This window comes from Heteronotia binoei, chromosome 13 (genome assembly GCF_032191835.1).
Source record: "Heteronotia binoei isolate CCM8104 ecotype False Entrance Well chromosome 13, APGP_CSIRO_Hbin_v1, whole genome shotgun sequence".
Taxonomy (NCBI): domain Eukaryota; kingdom Metazoa; phylum Chordata; class Lepidosauria; order Squamata; family Gekkonidae; genus Heteronotia; species Heteronotia binoei.
Genome location: NC_083235.1, coordinates 60,086,478 through 60,104,031, shown reverse-complemented (window position 1 = coordinate 60,104,031; position 17,554 = coordinate 60,086,478). Strand labels below are relative to the sequence as shown.

Sequence of the window (17,554 nt, the reverse complement as noted above, 5' to 3'; positions counted from 1 at the left end):
CTTCATCTTCTAAGTCACTCAGTTCTCACTGATATCCAGAAATCAGACTTCATTGTTCTAAATGGAGCCACTGGACTCAAATTTAGTTTTCACATCCGTTGGTAACAGCTTTATTATCTGTATACCAATTTACTGCAATTTACACATCTTACCTAATGTGTGATTCCAATCTTAGCTACAAAAAACCCCAGCAGGAACTCATTTGCATATTAGGCCACACTCCTAATATCACCATTGTTTCACACTGGTCTTCTTTGTAGAAAAGGCCAGCAGGATCTAATTTGCATATTAGGCCACACTCCCTGACACAAAGGCAGCTGGAACTGTGTTCCTGTGCATTCCTGCTCAAAAAAGTCCTGCTTAGCTGTATTTACTGCTCAGTTACTTAGACATTTAGACCCCAAATTAGCTCTTCCTGGCAACTTACCCCCCACCTATGTGTAATATTTGAGGAAATCTGTTTCAGTGAATCTTAGGGTGTGAACATCAAGTTCTTGCTTGCACCCATAATGGAACTTTTTTGACTTGCAGGTACCACTGGACTCAACCATCATTCCCATATGTGCTTGTTAACGCTTGTATTTGCATGCTAATTTACTGCCATTCACAGATCTTTCTCACATTCAATTACAGCTATAATTACCCAGCGCTTATGCATCTTGACTCTAAATTCTGCTTCACTTGTATCTGACAAAGTGTGCTTACACATGAAAGCTTATACCTTGAATCAAACTTTGTTGGTCTTAAAAGTGCCACTGGACTCAAACTTGTTCTGTTGCTTCAGTCCAGCACAGCGACCCGTCTGGACCTAAATGAAACCGTGTGCATGCATGCAAAAGCTTATACCCAGAATAAAAACTTGGTTGGTCTTAAAAGTGCCACTGGATTCAAACTTTGTTCTGCTGCTTCATACAAACACGGGTACCCCACCTGAATCCATTACAAATTTTTTAAAAGCCTCTGATCTTCATGTCCCCCCCCATCTCACTTTCCCCCAAAATATAAATTGGAGCCAAGCAAGAATACTGAGTCCAACAGAGGCCTCACAGTCTGATTGTTGCTGCACTGAAAGTGGATGCAACCAGCAAGGGTTAAGGATACACATTCTTTTCCAACAGACACCAAACATTTATATGTGCTGGATATTTAAAAAAAAAAAGTTATTAATCTAGAGAATCTTAAAATACAAACAAAAACTTCTGCAGAGCACAATTACCTTTTACAATATCAAGCGTCCTTCAGCCCTCTAGGCTGGCTGGCTGGAGAAAATGGCCACCTTACCCAGATCTCAGGTGAGAGGTCTGTCTTCCGATTGATGCAGCTGCAAGAGACCTCCTCTTCCTATTGCCAGGAATGCTATCAAATCTCTTTCCCCACCCCCTTGACCCAGCTTTTCCTGTCTCCAGAGGTCTGTCTTCCTAAAGACTCTAGCATTTGATAGCTCCATCACAGATATGGTTCCTGCTTGGAGAAGAGAGAGAGAAGGAGGATGTTTATCTATCCACCTATCTATCCATTGTCTGTCCTGCTAGCTCAATTAGCATTTGTAAGAAGGTGAGTTCGGAAGATCATTACACCACTGACTTCCTTCTTTCCAGCCCAGAAGAAAAAAAAAACACAAAAGGAGGAGTTTTCCTGCCTCACAACATCCCAGGAGAAAAATGCATTTCTTCACAAGATCCATTACCTCATTCATCTGAAAATCATTCTCTCTCCTTCTCCCTCCACAATCAATCCAATTTTGTCTATCTGATATATGGAAAGGTATATCAAAGCAAACTAAGTTGCTCATTTCTAAAATGATAGCAGTGGGCCATTTAGTTATTGCATCATGCTGCAATAACTCGCCTCTTCAAACCCCACCTTCTCCAGGCTCCACCAGCAAAAATCTCCATGTATTTCCCAACCCAGAGCTGGCAATCCTAACCATACTGGAGAGGTCTAGAGGTCCAACAACATTAAAGTGGCAAGGGAAAATATATGAAATTTAGTTAATGGATAAAATAGTCCAAAATCCATTTTTTGTTGTGCTGGTCTACCCTTTAGGTAAGAAGTCATTTGAGGAAGTGTTGAATCCTGTTGTAGATGATCTGAGTGAAAATAAATTTTTGCCTAGAAACAATGAATATAGATAGTGGCTTATGTTGTAAGGTGTGATTCTCCTTCTCATTAGGTTCATTTATACTGTTGATATTTTATAAGATGTGCTCATTTTGAGTCATGATGTACCCTGATAAGTTAGGTCAAGTTTTTCTTTTTTACATAAGATGTTACTGTTTGTAGATTTTCTTTTTAGTTTTTGGATGTTTTTTCTTTCTCTTTTGTATCTGTAATTGAAAATTTATCCCTTAATAAAAATTATAAATATTTTTAAAATATTTATTATCTCTCCTTCTTAAAAATCTAAAATGGACTGGAAAACATTTCCATACATTTAAAGGAGTTTGTCACGATTGCCCGAGCCCCCAAGTCCTGCACTGGTAGCCTGCGGGGAGGCTCAGACCCCCCACCCCGTAGTTTACGCCTATGCTTACAGGCACCTCCCCCCGGAATGTTTCCAAGCTTCACGCACCAAATTTAAGTGGAATACTTTTCGTTTAGGTCTACGACGCTCATCCCATGTTTGAAAGGAAAACATTACCTTTAAACCCGCAGACCACAAATGAATTTCAACTTTTGCCCAACTTCGCATGAAATCAATAATATCGGTACTTATTCAGGAATGAGTTTCCATTAGAGATTGTTTGGGATCTACAGAGAAGGAATATCATAGCGTTTTCTTAAGGATTAAACCCCAGAACTCAATAACCTTCCTAACCCAACTTCCTCGAACAGAGCGAGGTCTACTAACATACACAATAGCAGCTGCTCTCTCTCTCTCTCTCTCCCCCGCCCACCCCCAGTCCGCTCCCAGTCTCCGCCTTCTCATTTCTCATTGGCTCCGTGGGAATTTGGGGAGCCCCTGAGCTGGGCGTGGGAAGGCGGAGTCTGCTGCGCGCGCGTTGCATTGTGTGCGCCAGAAGCAAAGCAAAGGGTTGGCGAAGCGCGCGCTTGCTCCTGGCTGAAGGCACACGGTAGCGGGCTAGGAGCAGCGCGCGCTCCCGGAGCCTCCCGCCTGGTGTAGGCACAACGCTGGCTCCGCTACAGGCAAGTCAGAGGCGGCGGCGGAGGAGGAAAAGGCGGAGGGAACCTAGCCGGCGCCATGGAGGAGCTGAGCAGCGTGGGAGAGCAGGTCTTCGCCGCCGAGTGCATCCTCAGCAAGCGACTTCGCAAGGTGGGCAGGCAGCCGGCCCGGACTAGCCTGCCCTTGGCTGGGCAGCCTACTCGCCTCTCGCTAACGCGCCTCTTTCTTTTTTTTTTTCCCCTGCAGGGCAAGCTGGAATATTTGGTGAAGTGGAGAGGCTGGTCTTCCAAGTGAGTCCGGACAATGAACCCAGCAGCTGAGCGCCCGCCAGCCGTTAGGCTGAAGAAGCAAAGCAGCGGCGGCGGCAGGGGGGGCCCATGGGCGTGGCTTTGGGACTTGGGGATGCTGGGCCCAGGCAAGCGTAGAGTTTGGGAAAACAAGACGGAGAGGGCGGCTGGGAAAAGGCGCTTGGGGCTGGAGGCTTTGTCGAAATGGTCTCTCACTTGGGGGATGCTGCAAGTTACTTTCGAGCTTGTGTTGATGGTTTTCGTTAGGGAAGGAGGCCACCGCTTCCATCCGCATGACTTTCTTTTGTTTAGCAGTAGTTTGTTGTTGTGTTCCTCCCCTCCCCTCTCCCAGCTCGCTCTTCCCTTTGTAGTTTGCCTCTTTTTCTCATGTGTTGCATGTTTGCGTTTCTCCTGCTAAGCAGAAAGCCATGTCCTGGCTGCTTTTATGCTCTTTATAGTGGGAGTAGTAGCTAAGAGTGTGTGCTGAAGCTTCAGCGCAGAAGTGCAAACCGCTGCCCTTGTTGTCTGTGGAGTCCCTTCTGAAACCTGAGATCAGTTGATGTGGGATGGGGAGGTTGTAAGCCTAAAAAGGGAGCCTTCTCTGTTTACTCCTTTTGCCAGCTGCTCTTGCAAACCAATGGCCTGTGCTTTTCTTCATTGAGTTCTCACCTTAGGCCCCCAAACACACATTTTGTGAGGTACCAGTAATCGAGCCAAAGCTTTGTGTCTATCAAGTAAATAGTCTTATGGCTTCCCCAGTCCATTAAGCACATTTAACCTGCCCTGTCACAGGCCATTAAATTCTCTATTTAAAGGTCTAGAGTTCTAAAATTCCATTTTCCTAATCTCTTTTAATTTGCTCTAAGAATGAATCTAGTAGTCTTCTACTATAACTGCTCTGTACAACCTGTGGCAGTAGTGTTCAAGATCTATCAAGAAAATGAAACTACCGCTAGCCATTGAAACACAGTTGAAAAAAAGAGGTATTCAAGGCCTCAACATGAGGCATTTACAGTAGTAGCTATGTAGTTCTTACTGCAGTTTAACTTACCAACTACTTAACGAAATTACACTTGCAGTTAGTTACCTGTTACTTTTTTTGCAGGCACAACAGCTGGGAACCTGAAGAGAACATTCTTGATCCCAGACTTCTGCTGGCCTTTCAGAAGAAGTGAGTAAGCTTAAGTAAGCTATAATTGCTGATGGGAAATTCCTTTAGGTTGGCCAGCTGGAAGTATGGAGACAAAATGTCTTATTGTATATTCCTTGTCTCTTCTCCCCCCCCCCCCCAGACCTTTCCTTAGTTCTTAATCTTGCTGGGTTTTAATGGCATGTAGTAGGTATGATAGAGCATGATAGTTGTTTACACCTGATTCTTTCTCAGTTTTCCCAATTTGGTACTGTACATTTTAGCTACAATTAATTTATCTTGGCCAGTTTCTGCCTTGCATTAGTTGTATTCTCAGGAGTAAGTGAGCAAGAAGCGATACGTAAAAATCCCTTCAAATATTGCTAATGCATAGTCAACTCCTGTCTCTCCCAGCTTGGTGTTCATGGTCCCTGCATGGCCCCTTCATCTCTGCATAGTACCTTTTTGTAGTGGGCTGCCACCCGTGGTGACTCTTATTTTTGCTCCTGGTTTCTCATAGCCATCAGATTTCTTTCCCACATTGAGAGGAAGAAGATAGTGAAGGCTGCCGTAGCATCTATAAATACTACTACCGCCATCCCATCTGTGTGTAGTTACCAGATTTAAAGGTTCAGCTTTCTGCCTGTCTTCTGTTGAGGGCCTGATCCTGCTTTTTGTGCTTTGGCCAGGCATCTTCCCATAGCCCTTGCATCCCTGTGAAATGTTTAGGTGATTGCATTCAAGAATACTATATGCAGCTCTAGCTCAGAATACAGAAAGTAAAGTGATTAAAATTATTACAGAATTTAATCATCCTTGTGAAAGCTATGTTTTTTAGTGTCTTAATTCTTAGAAGAAAGATAATGGTGGCATAATAGAGATGTACAAGTCGCGCTTGGTATGACGAGAGTGAATGGCAAGACATTATTCTTCCTCAGAATTGTTCTTGAAATTGATAACTATCTGGTGTCTGAAGATAGAATCCTGAGCTTAAGTTGTCTAGTTCTCCAAGCCCAGTGCATTTCCTGGATGTTGATAGAGATGAACTTAGGTATAAGAATTTACAGATGTTGGAAACAATAACAAAGGACACAGTAAAAACAAAGGTAGAAGACTAATCAGATGCTTTGTTTAGAGTGGAAATACGGCATCTGTTGATGAGGGACAAAGATGATTGACTCTTGTGTTGTTGACTTGTGTTTTCAGAGAACATGAAAAAGAGGTCCAAAATCGGAAGAAAGGCAAAAGACCAAGAGGCAGGCCCAGGAAAAATGTTGTGAGTAAAGGGACTGCTAAGAGGCAGAGGGATGTGGAAGTATAATGCAGGCTTGGGGAGCAGGGAGAAGTGTTTGTTTGTACATAAACTTCCTGCACCGTAAACTCCCTCTTGAAGCAAACAGGTAGGTTAGAGAAAAGAATAGTGTAGTGTCCACCTGCATGTGTTGCAGGCGATTAATTTGGGCATACTTGGCTAATATTTGTGCTGCAGTAAAGTTTTTTCTTCACAGGCAAGCAAGTAAGTAATCATAACTGCAACTGGAAACTTCATTATTAAAGAACATGGAAGTGGTTTATGACATTTGAAGAATAAGTGGTTGTCCAGATAGAACATACTCCTGTTACAAAATTAGTATAATGTAGCCTTTCATTAACTCTTTAATAGCAGAAAGCTAGTGGCGTACTATAAAGCAGTTCTGTTAACTGAGCTGTTTTAGTTTACTTTGGATTACATCACTAACAGTATAATCCTAAAGTTATATCCTTCTAAGTTCTTTATTGATTTATTTACTTCATAGTCCACCTTTCTTGCAGAAACTCATGAAGGATTACAGAAATTTATTTAATTGGACTTAGAGGTGGGTAATTCTGCTTAGGACTGCATTGTAACTGTTTTCCAAAATCCTTCACTACTACTGAAGAATCAGATCCTGTTAGAGTTGCCTCACTTTTCATTTAACTTTGCTTTCAAAGGAACCTGAGGTGCCACCAAAGAGCAAATCCAGCAGCTCCTCTTCATCAACCACCTCTTCATCTTCCTCTTCTGATGAAGAGGATGAAAGTGACATTGATACCAAGAGAGGTCAACGGAGTAGAGAGAGTCACCCAGTGCCACAAAAGAAAGCTCAGATTCTGGTTGCCAAGCCTGACAACAAGGATGCTCTTAGGAAGAAGCGAGGGCGGAAACCAATACCTCCAGAGCAGAAGGCTGCAAAGAGGACCATCAACCTAACGAAAGTCCTGAAAACTGATCGGAAAGAGATGGGGGGAGGAGGTCCCAAGCTGATGAGCAAGATACAACCACAGCATAGTGCTCAGAGTTCTGGCATTGCCATGCTTAAATCCCACATGAAGGAAGCTCAGGGTGCATTTGGTGGGTTTTGTTCTGGAGCATCTTCTGCTGACAGCCTTTCTAATATTGTGAAAGCTAACTCACCTGGAAGCCCAAACTGTAGTATCAGTTGGCAGAGCTCCATTGTACATTATATGAGCAGGATGTCACAGAACCAGAGTTCAACAGATGCTTCAGCTGTGGGAAGACTGATGCTCAAGTCAGCTGTGTCCTGCAAGAGTGGCTCAGGACTGGATTTAAAACTGAAAAACCAGAAAAGTGCTGGAGATCTGGAGTTAACTGGTCAAGGGTCTAAAGTGACCAAAAGACCTAGTGGCAATGCATTTGGGGAACAGAAAACAGGGTTTGGTGCTGGTGCTCAGAATTTGCACAATGGTAGCAAGATTCCTGCCAGCTCTCCCAGCAGCCAGCTAGCTTCCAATCAGGAGCTCAGTCTCCAAGCTTTAAATCTACAGAGTGTGAAAAACGGACCAAATTCCACTGGCGGGAGCATCCTTCCTCGGCATGCTTGTGGGTCAGTGGCCAAAAGTGCTGGCAGCACCACAGCTATGAGCACTGCAGCGTCCAAAGGCAGTGGGCCAACCATTGGACTGAACACTGCAAATTCAGATGCAGATGCTCACAAAAGTGAGAAGCCAGCACAAAGAACAGCTGCCAGTGAGAAAGATTTGACTACAAAAAGCACTGCCACAGGTGCACAGGAGGGCTGTACCGCAGCAGAAAACCACAAAACATCAACCCCATCAGAAATGAGCACTGGAGAAGAGGAAACTACCTCTGATTCAGACAGAGATTCTGCTTCTTTCCCTGGAGCAGGCCAGAATATGTCTGTCTCCATCCAGACTAGCCAGGATTGGAAGCCCACTCGCAGTCTCATTGAACATGTCTTTGTCACAGATGTGACAGCTAATTTGATCACAGTGACAGTTAAGGAATCCCCAACCAGTGTTGGCTTTTTTAATCTTCGTCATTACTGAAACATGTAGGGGTCCGGTTTTTCTCCTTCCACCTTTTTCACTGACTGACTGTTGCGTTGGATGCCAGAAGGGGAGACTTAACTTGGCTATGCTTACCCTTAATAAGCTGTGTTCTAGTAAGTGGTGAACCTGCATTGAGACAATGTACATTTGTTGATTCTGAGAGCTTGTGGGTTCTGCTAATTTGTGGAAACTCCTTGAAGACTAGAGAGTTCTTCTTGGGAGACAACTAGTTATGCAGCTGCCAAAAGAAAAAAAAGCAGGGCTGAGGATTCTTTTTCACAAGGACGGGCTTTAGTTGAAATCAGCCAATATAGAGGAGGCTTACTAGCCCAGGTATTACTGTACTTGGATTTCTTAGCTTTATGGTTTGAAATGGCAAAAAAACTCCATCTACCTGGTAAGTTTGTAGAGAAGGATTCTAAAGACAAACTTCTACTATTGCAGTGTTTTATTCACAAAAACTAATTCTTCCATTAAATAATATCTGAACCTGTTGAGCTTGGGACAGTGAAACTCAGTCTAAACTTGAACAAGAATCTGAACATTTAGGCGACTACAAAAGGACTGTGTGAAATGGGAATATTGTTTACATTTCCTCAAGTCTGCTTTGCTTTGGAAGCTAAAAGGAAAGAGGACATTGCCCTCAGCTTTGGGGGGCTGGGCCTAGAAACTTTAGGTGCTATTGGCTATAAAGTGAAACTGTCTATTTGCAGTTTCCAATGTCTCAGATTGATCATTTGCCGCTTTTAGCATCAGTGCTATCTGTTAACCCTTGTACTGGAGCATGCAAGAAATTGTTTGAAAAAACAAAGTCTTGGAATGCTCCCAGAACAAAGTCCACCCATGACACAGCAACCTTTTTCACCTACCAGGTGCCAGCATACACTCTCTGCCTTCCTCCCCATTATCACCGTTGTGAATACACATGTTATAGTTATAGATCTGTAACTAAGAGATGTCAAATGGAAAGTACTTCTGCTTAAAATTGTATACAATCACTTATAACAATGCTGCATACAGGGGTTTTCCATGCACTGGGAAACTATGACCCATGGTGCCTTCCCAGGATGCATTTAAGTAAACAAAAACCTTACACACATGCTAACACTTTATATGTAGGCTGCATGCTATATCTTACACTGAAATGGTATCCCTGTTGAAATTTTGCATGTGAAGCTGCCCTGAGGTTTTAATACAGAGGAGGCTATACAAACATGCCCTCTTTCTGTTTAGTGTGGAGCTGCTATAGCTGCCTGATTTGTAATAAAAGATAGTAACCTAATCTTGGGAGCAGAGGTGGGTCTGATATGAATCCAACTTAGGAGGTGCAAGTTAGTAAACAGAATGCTGTTGTTGTATGCTGACCAAACTAAGTTGAAGACTGTCATCATTTAGAGAACGGAATCTCTATCATACTGACTTCATCACACACATTCCAACATAACCACAAAACATTCCACACCGATATTCTGATAGGAAACTTATTTTTCTTCTCTACTGAAGTGTGCAACTGTAATAGATATTTCCAGATGGGCGGTAGTGTTGGTCTGAAGCAGTAGAACAAAGCAGGTGTCCAACTGTACCTTTAAGACCAACAAGGTTTTATTCAGAACGTAAGCTTTCGTGTGCTAGAAGCGCATTTCATCAGACAATATGATGGAATGGCAAGCAGTCCTAAATATAGAGAAAATGGGCAGTGAGTTAGTATGCGAAATCATGCAAATGTTTTTTAGCAGATTAAAAGAATCTCAAGTTGGGGTCTGGTAATTGTCAGTTTGTGTTGGCTGGGCTGAAACAACAACGAAGGCAATATAAGTCAGAATAGCAGATTGAGGTCTATGTCATTAGGTATCCTGGGTACTCACTGCCCACTTTATAGTTAGGACTGCTTGCCATTCCATCATATGGTCTGATGAAGTGTGCTTCTAACACATGAAAGCTTATGTTCTGAATAAAACTTTGTTGGTCTTAAAGGTGCAGCTGGACTCCTGCTTTGTAATAGGTATTGTTACACTAAACTCAAGACCAAGGCATACATCAGTTTTACCTTGGTGGCAGTGCATAAAGTTAGAAACCTAGGTTGTGACTCGGTTTGAGTTTATATTTTTCTCATTCACACGTCTCACTGGGGCCAACTATTATATTCCAGGTTTGGGCTAGCATTGAGCAGAAAGTCTAGCTCTGTCAGTCTTGACTGTTTTATATGACTCCAGATGGATCCTTTCTTGCTAACTTACCAGGACTCCGGTATGCTTCTTGCATGGGTTTCCAAACTGCAGTGTTCTCACAGGGCAGCTCTGTGCAGCCTCATAAACATCTTGAAACATCCATTGGTGGGCTCTGAAAGTAGTATATCGGTTACACTGACAACTTCCTCTAAAGTAGAGTGTCAGTCAAAAAAGTAGTGGAGGACTGGAGTGATGCAGGTTCTGGCATCAGGAGTCCAGAGTTCTGCGATAATGCTGTTGAATAGATTTCCTTGAGCTCTTGCAGATGGCTTGTTTATTTATATTGGTACATGGCGCTGTATTACACGCTGCAGCATTGCTTGGGAACAGACCTGAATGAGTGGGGAACATATGGCCAAGTTTCAGTATAGTTGCATGGCTTTTGCAGTCAAGGATGTGTTGTCCTGGAGTAACTTCCACAAACAAGATTGCCAAGAGATATTGTGTTTGGTCTGTCTGTCCTGAACACATTTAGTGCATGTCATGCTACCCAAAGAGTGCAGCTTGCTGATTCTGGGTCCATTCTCTTTGAATCCTGTTAGAAATCCAGCTGAGCTTGTTGGTTTCTTGCTGTCATTGTCAATTCATGTGTCCTTTGGAGTTCATGGGGATAAACAAAGATGAGAAAAGGGGAGGCTGGAGCATAAGGATAAGATATTGCTGTCTTTGTCCATGTGTCCTTTGGAGTTCATGTGGCAGTAATAAACAAAGATGAGAAAAACCAAGACTGCAATACAAAGACAAGACATTGCTTCCATATGTGTTAGTCGAGTATCTTTGCTACTTAAATTTTCACCTCAGCCTGTGATCCTGAGTTTGCTTACTTAGAAGTAAACTTCATTGAAACTAATGGGATTTGCTTCTAAGTAGTTATGTTTACAGTTGAGGTACAGGTTTCTGATGATGCACTGAGCATCTACGAGCAGCTTAGATAAAAACTCTGGTGATGCTTTCTCATGGCCCCTTTGCTCTGTAGGATTGTGGAGTAAGGTGGTGGAAGTGGATGATAGTTTTGGTTGATGCATTGGCCCCTGTTTGTAAGAGTCGAAAAGACAGATTCAGCATTGTTAAGAGAACAGGTTACAACACCACACCCAAGCGCTGCTTAGCACATTGCTGATGACATGCCTCCGTCTGGCAGCATAACAATAGCATAAAGGAATCTTGGCCAGCCTCAACAAACAGCTCTTTTGCTAGTGTGTTAGAAGGACAAGTCACTTGTTCCTATGTGCTCTCCAGATGTAACAGTTATGTCCGCTTATTAAAGGCATCCTTGTAAATAAGACTCAAATGGAGCAGAACATTTAATTTTGAATGCAGGTATACTTTACAAGGATCTGTGTTCCCTCCCATTCATTGTTCTTCAATCAGGTGTCCATATTCTGTGTCTAACCTCCCCTTTAGTTCTGGCTACACTCTTGCCCCGTGGGGTAGAATGTCTGTTTCAGAGGACATGAATTTCTGTTGCAAAGTTTACATTGGGTGAACTGTTATTCTGCCTGAGGTTCAAATCCTCTGAGGTTATGTAGTCTAGATTTTTTCCTTCTTCTAAGCAAAGGATCAATCCTTTTCTCTCTCTGAGTACTAAAAAGAAAATGTTTTGTTGATACTTCTTTCTACCTGTTTAACTCGGGCAATTAATTCTACATTTGGGATACTGGATAAAGCTCTCTGGCTCAGTTCAGGCTTGGGAGTTCCAAGAGGCAGTAAAAATTGGCTCTTTTTTTGTGGGGGGGATGTAAATTTGGCAAGTCTTACTTTTGTGGTAAACTGAGGAACTTGGATGACTGCTATCTCATTGTCATTGCTGTCCATCCGATATTTATTGTGTATTTGGCCTTTATTAATCTCAATCCCTTTTAACTCTTCAGTGTGCCTTTTGGATGGGACAGTGTGTTTGCTAGCAGCAGTTGTGTTTTGAGTATTAAGGTTGTAAAGAGACAGGATTCTGAAGCAGAGTAAGAGGAGAGGCTTCATAATATGCTAGTGCTTATGCTAAATTGGCCTGCTTGGCTAATAGAGCTGACAGCTGTCTATTAGAGACATGCAACTCTCCTGCTTTGTTGAAGCCAGCATCTTTTCACAAGGAAAAGTCTTGTGCTGATGGACTGGCTTCTAATGAATTAAAGGGATTTGCTGATGGTTAAGAGGTGAGAGGTTTGTTCATACAACTGAGAATGCAAGAGTGAGTACTAGCTTTTTTTACACAGAAACCCCACAGTCATGAATAAAATATCTTGGGCCCTAACCTTTTTTGTGTGCGTACCTTGTTAAAATGAGCTTTGCGGTGTTTCACTAATATATGTAATTTTTGCTCTGGTATATTCTTTCTGACCAGGCCTCTGTGTAGCTGTTGAATTTCTAAATACATTATTTTTCCACCTTTAATTTTAATGTGTAGCAGCTTCCCATTATTCAGGGATGCTCCTACCCTTTTCAGACTTCTGCACAAGTTGTTTGGGATTCTCAGCTATGCTCTTTAGTGAGCATTATTAGCTATAGACTTCTTGATATTTCCCTGTTCCCTTGGAAAACTGAAGTCTGATGCTCTTTCCCCTAGAAGTTCTAATACTGTGCCTTTCTACTTAACCAGCTATTTCAATTCCAAAGTCTATAATCTTGAAAATACCTTACTAACCAGTAAGGTGAACCACTTTCTGACAACTGAAGACATTGGTGCTTCGTGCTTGGTGTAGAAAACTGAGTGGAAGATTAAAAGTAGGGGGTAGGAAATGAAGCCTAACCATGTATGTGAATTCACAATTGAAATTTAAAAATCTGTTCAGGCCAGATGGTTCAAATGGATGCTAACCATATTTACCAATTAATAAAATTAGTATTCAGAGTTTACCTTTATATATTTTTCTTCTGTTTGCTGCTATGTGTCTGAGTATTCTAGTTATATAGCAAACAGCTGGCTACAGTTCTGTTGATACTCTGCTCAGTTATTGAAGGGTTTTTTTGGAGGGGGGGAGTGTTTTGTAACTAAATAGTGCTGCAGTATTTGCATATCAAATGGGGTTTTTTTTGGTCATGGAATAATTTAGTGGCTCTTTTACGTTGACTGGAAGAAATGCTAAATACAGTCCACTTCCTTAGAATTAAATACGTACAGTATCAAAAAACACAAACCAGATTTTACTTTATCTTGTGTTTTGTTCTGATACACTAATAATATTCCATGTACTCAGTTTTCAGCAAGAGAAATGGCTTTCGCAAGAAGGAAACTTGTGCAAATTGATTCAGTGCTTCTTGTAATATATGTCAATCACTGTGTGTTTAATTTTTTAAAAGCCAAATAGTTCCTGTATGACATTTTCTAATTGCTTTAACTAGAGCTGTTTCTTTGCTTTTATGCTAAGAGAACAAAAGTTGGAGATGTTATTACCCTGGGAAAGCTTAGGTTCTTTGTTAGAGTGGGACAGCCTTTCCAACCAGAATATTAAATAAGACTGAAAGCAATGTCTGCCCATTGATCTCGCTGTGGGTTCACTGCTGCGTTTGGGGTTTGTTTGTTTGACCCTGGCTGGCTGGCTGGCTTGCTTCAGTTGTATGATGTCTATCTTCTATTGCTTCTGGGCCATTAACACTAACTTAAACTTAAGCTTTCTAGGCTGTTTAATTTATTTTGCAGGTTTGAAAGAAAAAAAATCTCCTAGAAGATGGTATGCTGGACAACTTTTGTATAACTTTCTATTCATGATTTTAGTATTCAATAAATATTTTTTTAAATTTTCATTTCACTGTGTGGCCTGTTCTACTGTACTCCAGTTCTTAACACTGTCAGTTTCATCCTACAGCATTAGAACAGTGGTCATAAGAGCAGAGCACAACAGCCAACCCAATAGCCTGTTTCAGAAAGCATTTAATATCTCACACATCTGTTAGAAGTACCTGGGGGGGGGTGGGAAATGTGGGAGTCCTTCGATCTACCAGGGAAATCCTGAGCATAAAGATCATCCATGTGGACATTGTCTTGTTCATGATGGCTCACAACTGTTGATGGGTTTTATCCATTAATTTATTTAATACTATTTTCTGTTGTCACAATATTTTTTGCAGTTCATTCTACCAGTTAACTTGCACAAGTAATAGAACTGGGGTGATCTTCGTACACTGGCTGCTTAATTCCCAGTTTCATGTGTCTGTTGAACAGAGGTGAGGGGTACTAAGCAGTTGTGTTTGAGACTGAAAAATCATCAGGGCATTACTTGGATGGGTAATAGCTTAATAAATACTGGCAGGCTCTAACAGTAAGAAAGCCTTATTGGAGTTAATATCTCGAAGAAGAAGGGAGGGGCTGCTGCATTGGTTTAAATAAATTGCTACAACTTGGGTCAAAAAGTAAGCTAATTGAGGTTATCTAGAAGGCCTTCCCACTGATTAAAAAAACACCCTGATTTTAATCTTGAAACGATGATTATTTATTACTTACAAAATTTGTATGCCATCTTTTTGCCCATAAGAACATAAGAGAAGCCATGTTAGATCAGGCCAATGGCCCATCCAGTCCAACACTCCGTCACACAGTGGGCAAAAAAACCAGGTGCCCATTAGTGGGGCCAAGATACTAGAAGCCCTCCCACTGTTCCCTGCCCTCCAAGCACCAAGAATATAGAACATCATTGCCACCAGACAGAGAGCAGATGTCAAAAAAACGAGGCTGTGTGCAGAAGATTGCACTCGAAGCCAAAAGGCACAATCCACAAACTGCTGCATATACTTAAACAATAAATTAAAGGACAACTTGATATTTATTGCACATGCTGACTCACTAAGATGCCTTCAAACAAGTACACAGTATTACATGTGGAACATCAGTTCCATTCGTTGTTTTCTTGAATGAAGATGTCCAATTCCAAAGGCTCAATAGTTTCAAAAAGTCCAAATAAAGTCAAAAGGAAGTTTGAAACGAGTCCAAAAAAATCCCAAGATCCCACTGGGACATACCAGTGCAACAGTACACCGGTTAGTATCTGTTTCTCTGTTCGCTTCGTCAGGCGCATGCGTGCTCCAGGGACTTCTAAACTACAAATTCCTAATGATACAATCACAAATACTCCAGAGTCAAGCACAAATGGCTGGTGTTCCAAAACGCCAAGCTAAAGAGTTCCAAGCGTTTTAACCTTTCTTCATAGGGAAAGCGTTCCAATCCTTTAATAATACTAGTTGCCCAATGAGGACTTTTGTTGACTGATAGTTTAAAAAATCATAAAACGATTTGTAAGAACAAAACTAAAATATAAATCACATAAAGGTAAAGGTAGTCCCCTGTGTAAGCACAGTCATTACTGACCCATGGGGTGACATCACATCACAATGTTTTCTTGGCAGACTTTTTATGGGGTGGTTTGCCATTGCCTTGCCCAGTAACCTATGCTTTACCCCCAGAAAGCTGGGTACTCATTATGCCGACCTCAGAAGGATGGCAGAGTGAGTCAACCTTAAGCTGGTTACCTGTACCCGGCTTCCACTGGGACCGAACTCAGGTCATGAGCAGAGCTTGGATTGCTGTACTGCAGCTTACCACTCTGTGCCATGGGCACCTTACATACACATACAACAGTAATTAAAACATGGCAGGAATGAAGAATCACCAATGGAATGCCAGATGAAAGAAAAAAATCACCCATTGGCAGAAGACAATGACAGTAGGGAACCTACAGTAGGTTACCTGCCCAATATCAGAAGGTAGAGGCACCTAAAGCAGAAAGATGTCCTTAGAGGTTGAGTAGGTTCGTACAGGAGAAGGTGATCGTTAGGTATGCCGGTCCCAAGCTGTGTGAGGATTCATTTTTGCTGTCTAGCGTGTAATTTGTGCATTTAGAGTAAGCAGTGGAGGGGCTGGGGGCGGGGGAGAGAATCAATAACAAGGTGGGATGGGAATTCTGATCTGGCTTGAGAAAGGAAGTACAGCAAGCAAGTTAAAAAGCTTTCTATTTAAAAATTCTTCTCACGATCGCATGTGTACTCCTTTTTGTAAAACTTAAATGGCCATGTACTCATCAAGGTCACTAAGCCTATGTGGTGTAGCAGACAAAGTATTGGTCTAGGTCTGAGGAGACTTGAGTTCAAATCCCAGTTTGCCATGAAACCCATTTAGTGGTACTGGGCCAGTCACACCTCACAAGATTGTAATTGTGAGGATAAAATGGGGGAGGGAAGAGCCATGTATGCCACCCTGAGCTTCTTGGGGAAACATTAGGAATGTACTAAAATAATATTCTTCAAATTGTAAAGCTTATATCATGTTGTAGGCAGCAAAATTGTGTCTATATTACCAGAGCCGGCAGATGCCTTGCAGGACTGTGCTCCATGTAGTGACAACTGCTGGCTCAGGAAAGGGTTTTTGTTGTTGTTTTGTGACAAAAGTGCAGTTTGAGTGCTGGGAAATATTTCCACTTGAAAGAAAGCTGTAAGGATCCAGGGCAACAAATGAGTAGCAAACTGTGCAATTACTATGCTAAACAATCATGAACTTGGTTCAGAGGCAGAATGATTTTACCATGCAGAGACTTTTCCAAGAGGATATATACATTGATTCTTGAAAACCGCTATAGACTAGTCCAGGTTAGAGCACCTTGCTCTCTAGTACAGTAAGCATTGATACAGGTAAGACTAGCATTGTTGCAGTACAGCATGCAGCTGAGCACTCCCCCCCCCTTCCCATTAAACTCTGGTAAGCACAGGGTGTGGTTGCTTCTCTTCCAAAGCAACCATATACATTATATCCCAGCAAAAACATAAGGGGCAGGGGCACATGATGGCTAAGGGGATCTGCTGCAGACACACACAAAATATCAAAGATTTCAGGTTTTCACGGCTGGTAACATCATTAGGGTTTGTAGAATCTTTCGGGCTCAAGTGCCGTGTTCTACTGGAGAAAGTTCTTCGAGAACGAAACGTCTGGAAGAAAAACTTTCTCCAGTAGAACACGGCACTTGAGCCCGAAAGATTCTACAAACCCTAACACCCAAAATACTGAAGAAGTCGTCAGTTTTCCCTGGAGAAGTCTGACTGCCTGGCTCTGCTATGGTTACTATATGGCCGAATAATAAAATGAGACCTATGGAATGATTAACAACACTTTGGCCAGTAAGGACCACAGGTTTTTCATCAGATCTGGAGCAGCAGAATTCTCTCCATAAGTAATGGATGCCCTTCTGTCGGCACATGCACATTTCCAAGTTTGGGAAAATACTCTTAAATACTATGTCTGAATTAAATTCTGTACATTTGAGAACAATATTATTGCCGCACTTTCATAGATTTACTGCTTCAATTAACAATAATAAATGGAGGGGAGGGTTTACTGCAGGGCAAGTCTCCTTTCACTTGGCAAGAGAAAAAGCATCATGCTGTGCAGAAGTGGAATAGACCTGAAGGGAAAGGGTATAGTGAAGGCCTGTCCCTAAAGCATTCAAGTTGTGTGAATTGACAAAGCTGAATTTTCTAA

General features: G+C 42.0%; 1 protein-coding gene across 2 annotated transcripts; it reads left to right on the top strand.

Annotated features, from left to right (window-relative positions):
- The first annotated feature begins 2,996 nt into the window (after positions 1-2,996).
- On the top strand, positions 2,997-9,152 carry CBX2 (chromobox 2). Of its 2 annotated transcripts, none has more exons than XM_060252371.1 (5): positions 2,997-3,274; positions 3,371-3,414; positions 4,517-4,582; positions 5,747-5,813; positions 6,512-9,152. In XM_060252371.1, the coding sequence occupies exons 1-5, from the start codon at positions 3,203-3,205 to the stop codon at positions 7,865-7,867; spliced, it is 1,605 nt and encodes a 534-aa protein (XP_060108354.1). In that variant the 5' UTR covers positions 2,997-3,202; the 3' UTR covers positions 7,868-9,152. The 2 variants fall into 2 exon arrangements, with proteins under 2 accessions (XP_060108354.1, XP_060108353.1); XM_060252370.1 differs by having other exon boundaries at positions 2,998-3,274; positions 5,747-5,816.
- The last annotated feature ends 8,402 nt before the right edge of the window (positions 9,153-17,554 follow it).

What these genes read in the sequence shown, in the direction of transcription:
- CBX2 (XM_060252370.1), top strand. Translation starts at nt 3,203, where the DNA reads ATGGAGGAGCTGAGCAGCGTGGGAGAGCAGGTCTTCGCCGCCGAGTGC. An exon ending in TCAGCAAGCGACTTCGCAAG is followed by an intron (nt 3,275 to 3,370) that starts GTGGGCAGGCAG and finishes TTTCCCCTGCAG; the next exon opens with GGCAAGCTGGAATATTTGGT. An exon ending in GCAGGCCCAGGAAAAATGTT is followed by an intron (nt 5,817 to 6,511) that starts GTGAGTAAAGGG and finishes TTGCTTTCAAAG; the next exon opens with GAACCTGAGGTGCCACCAAA.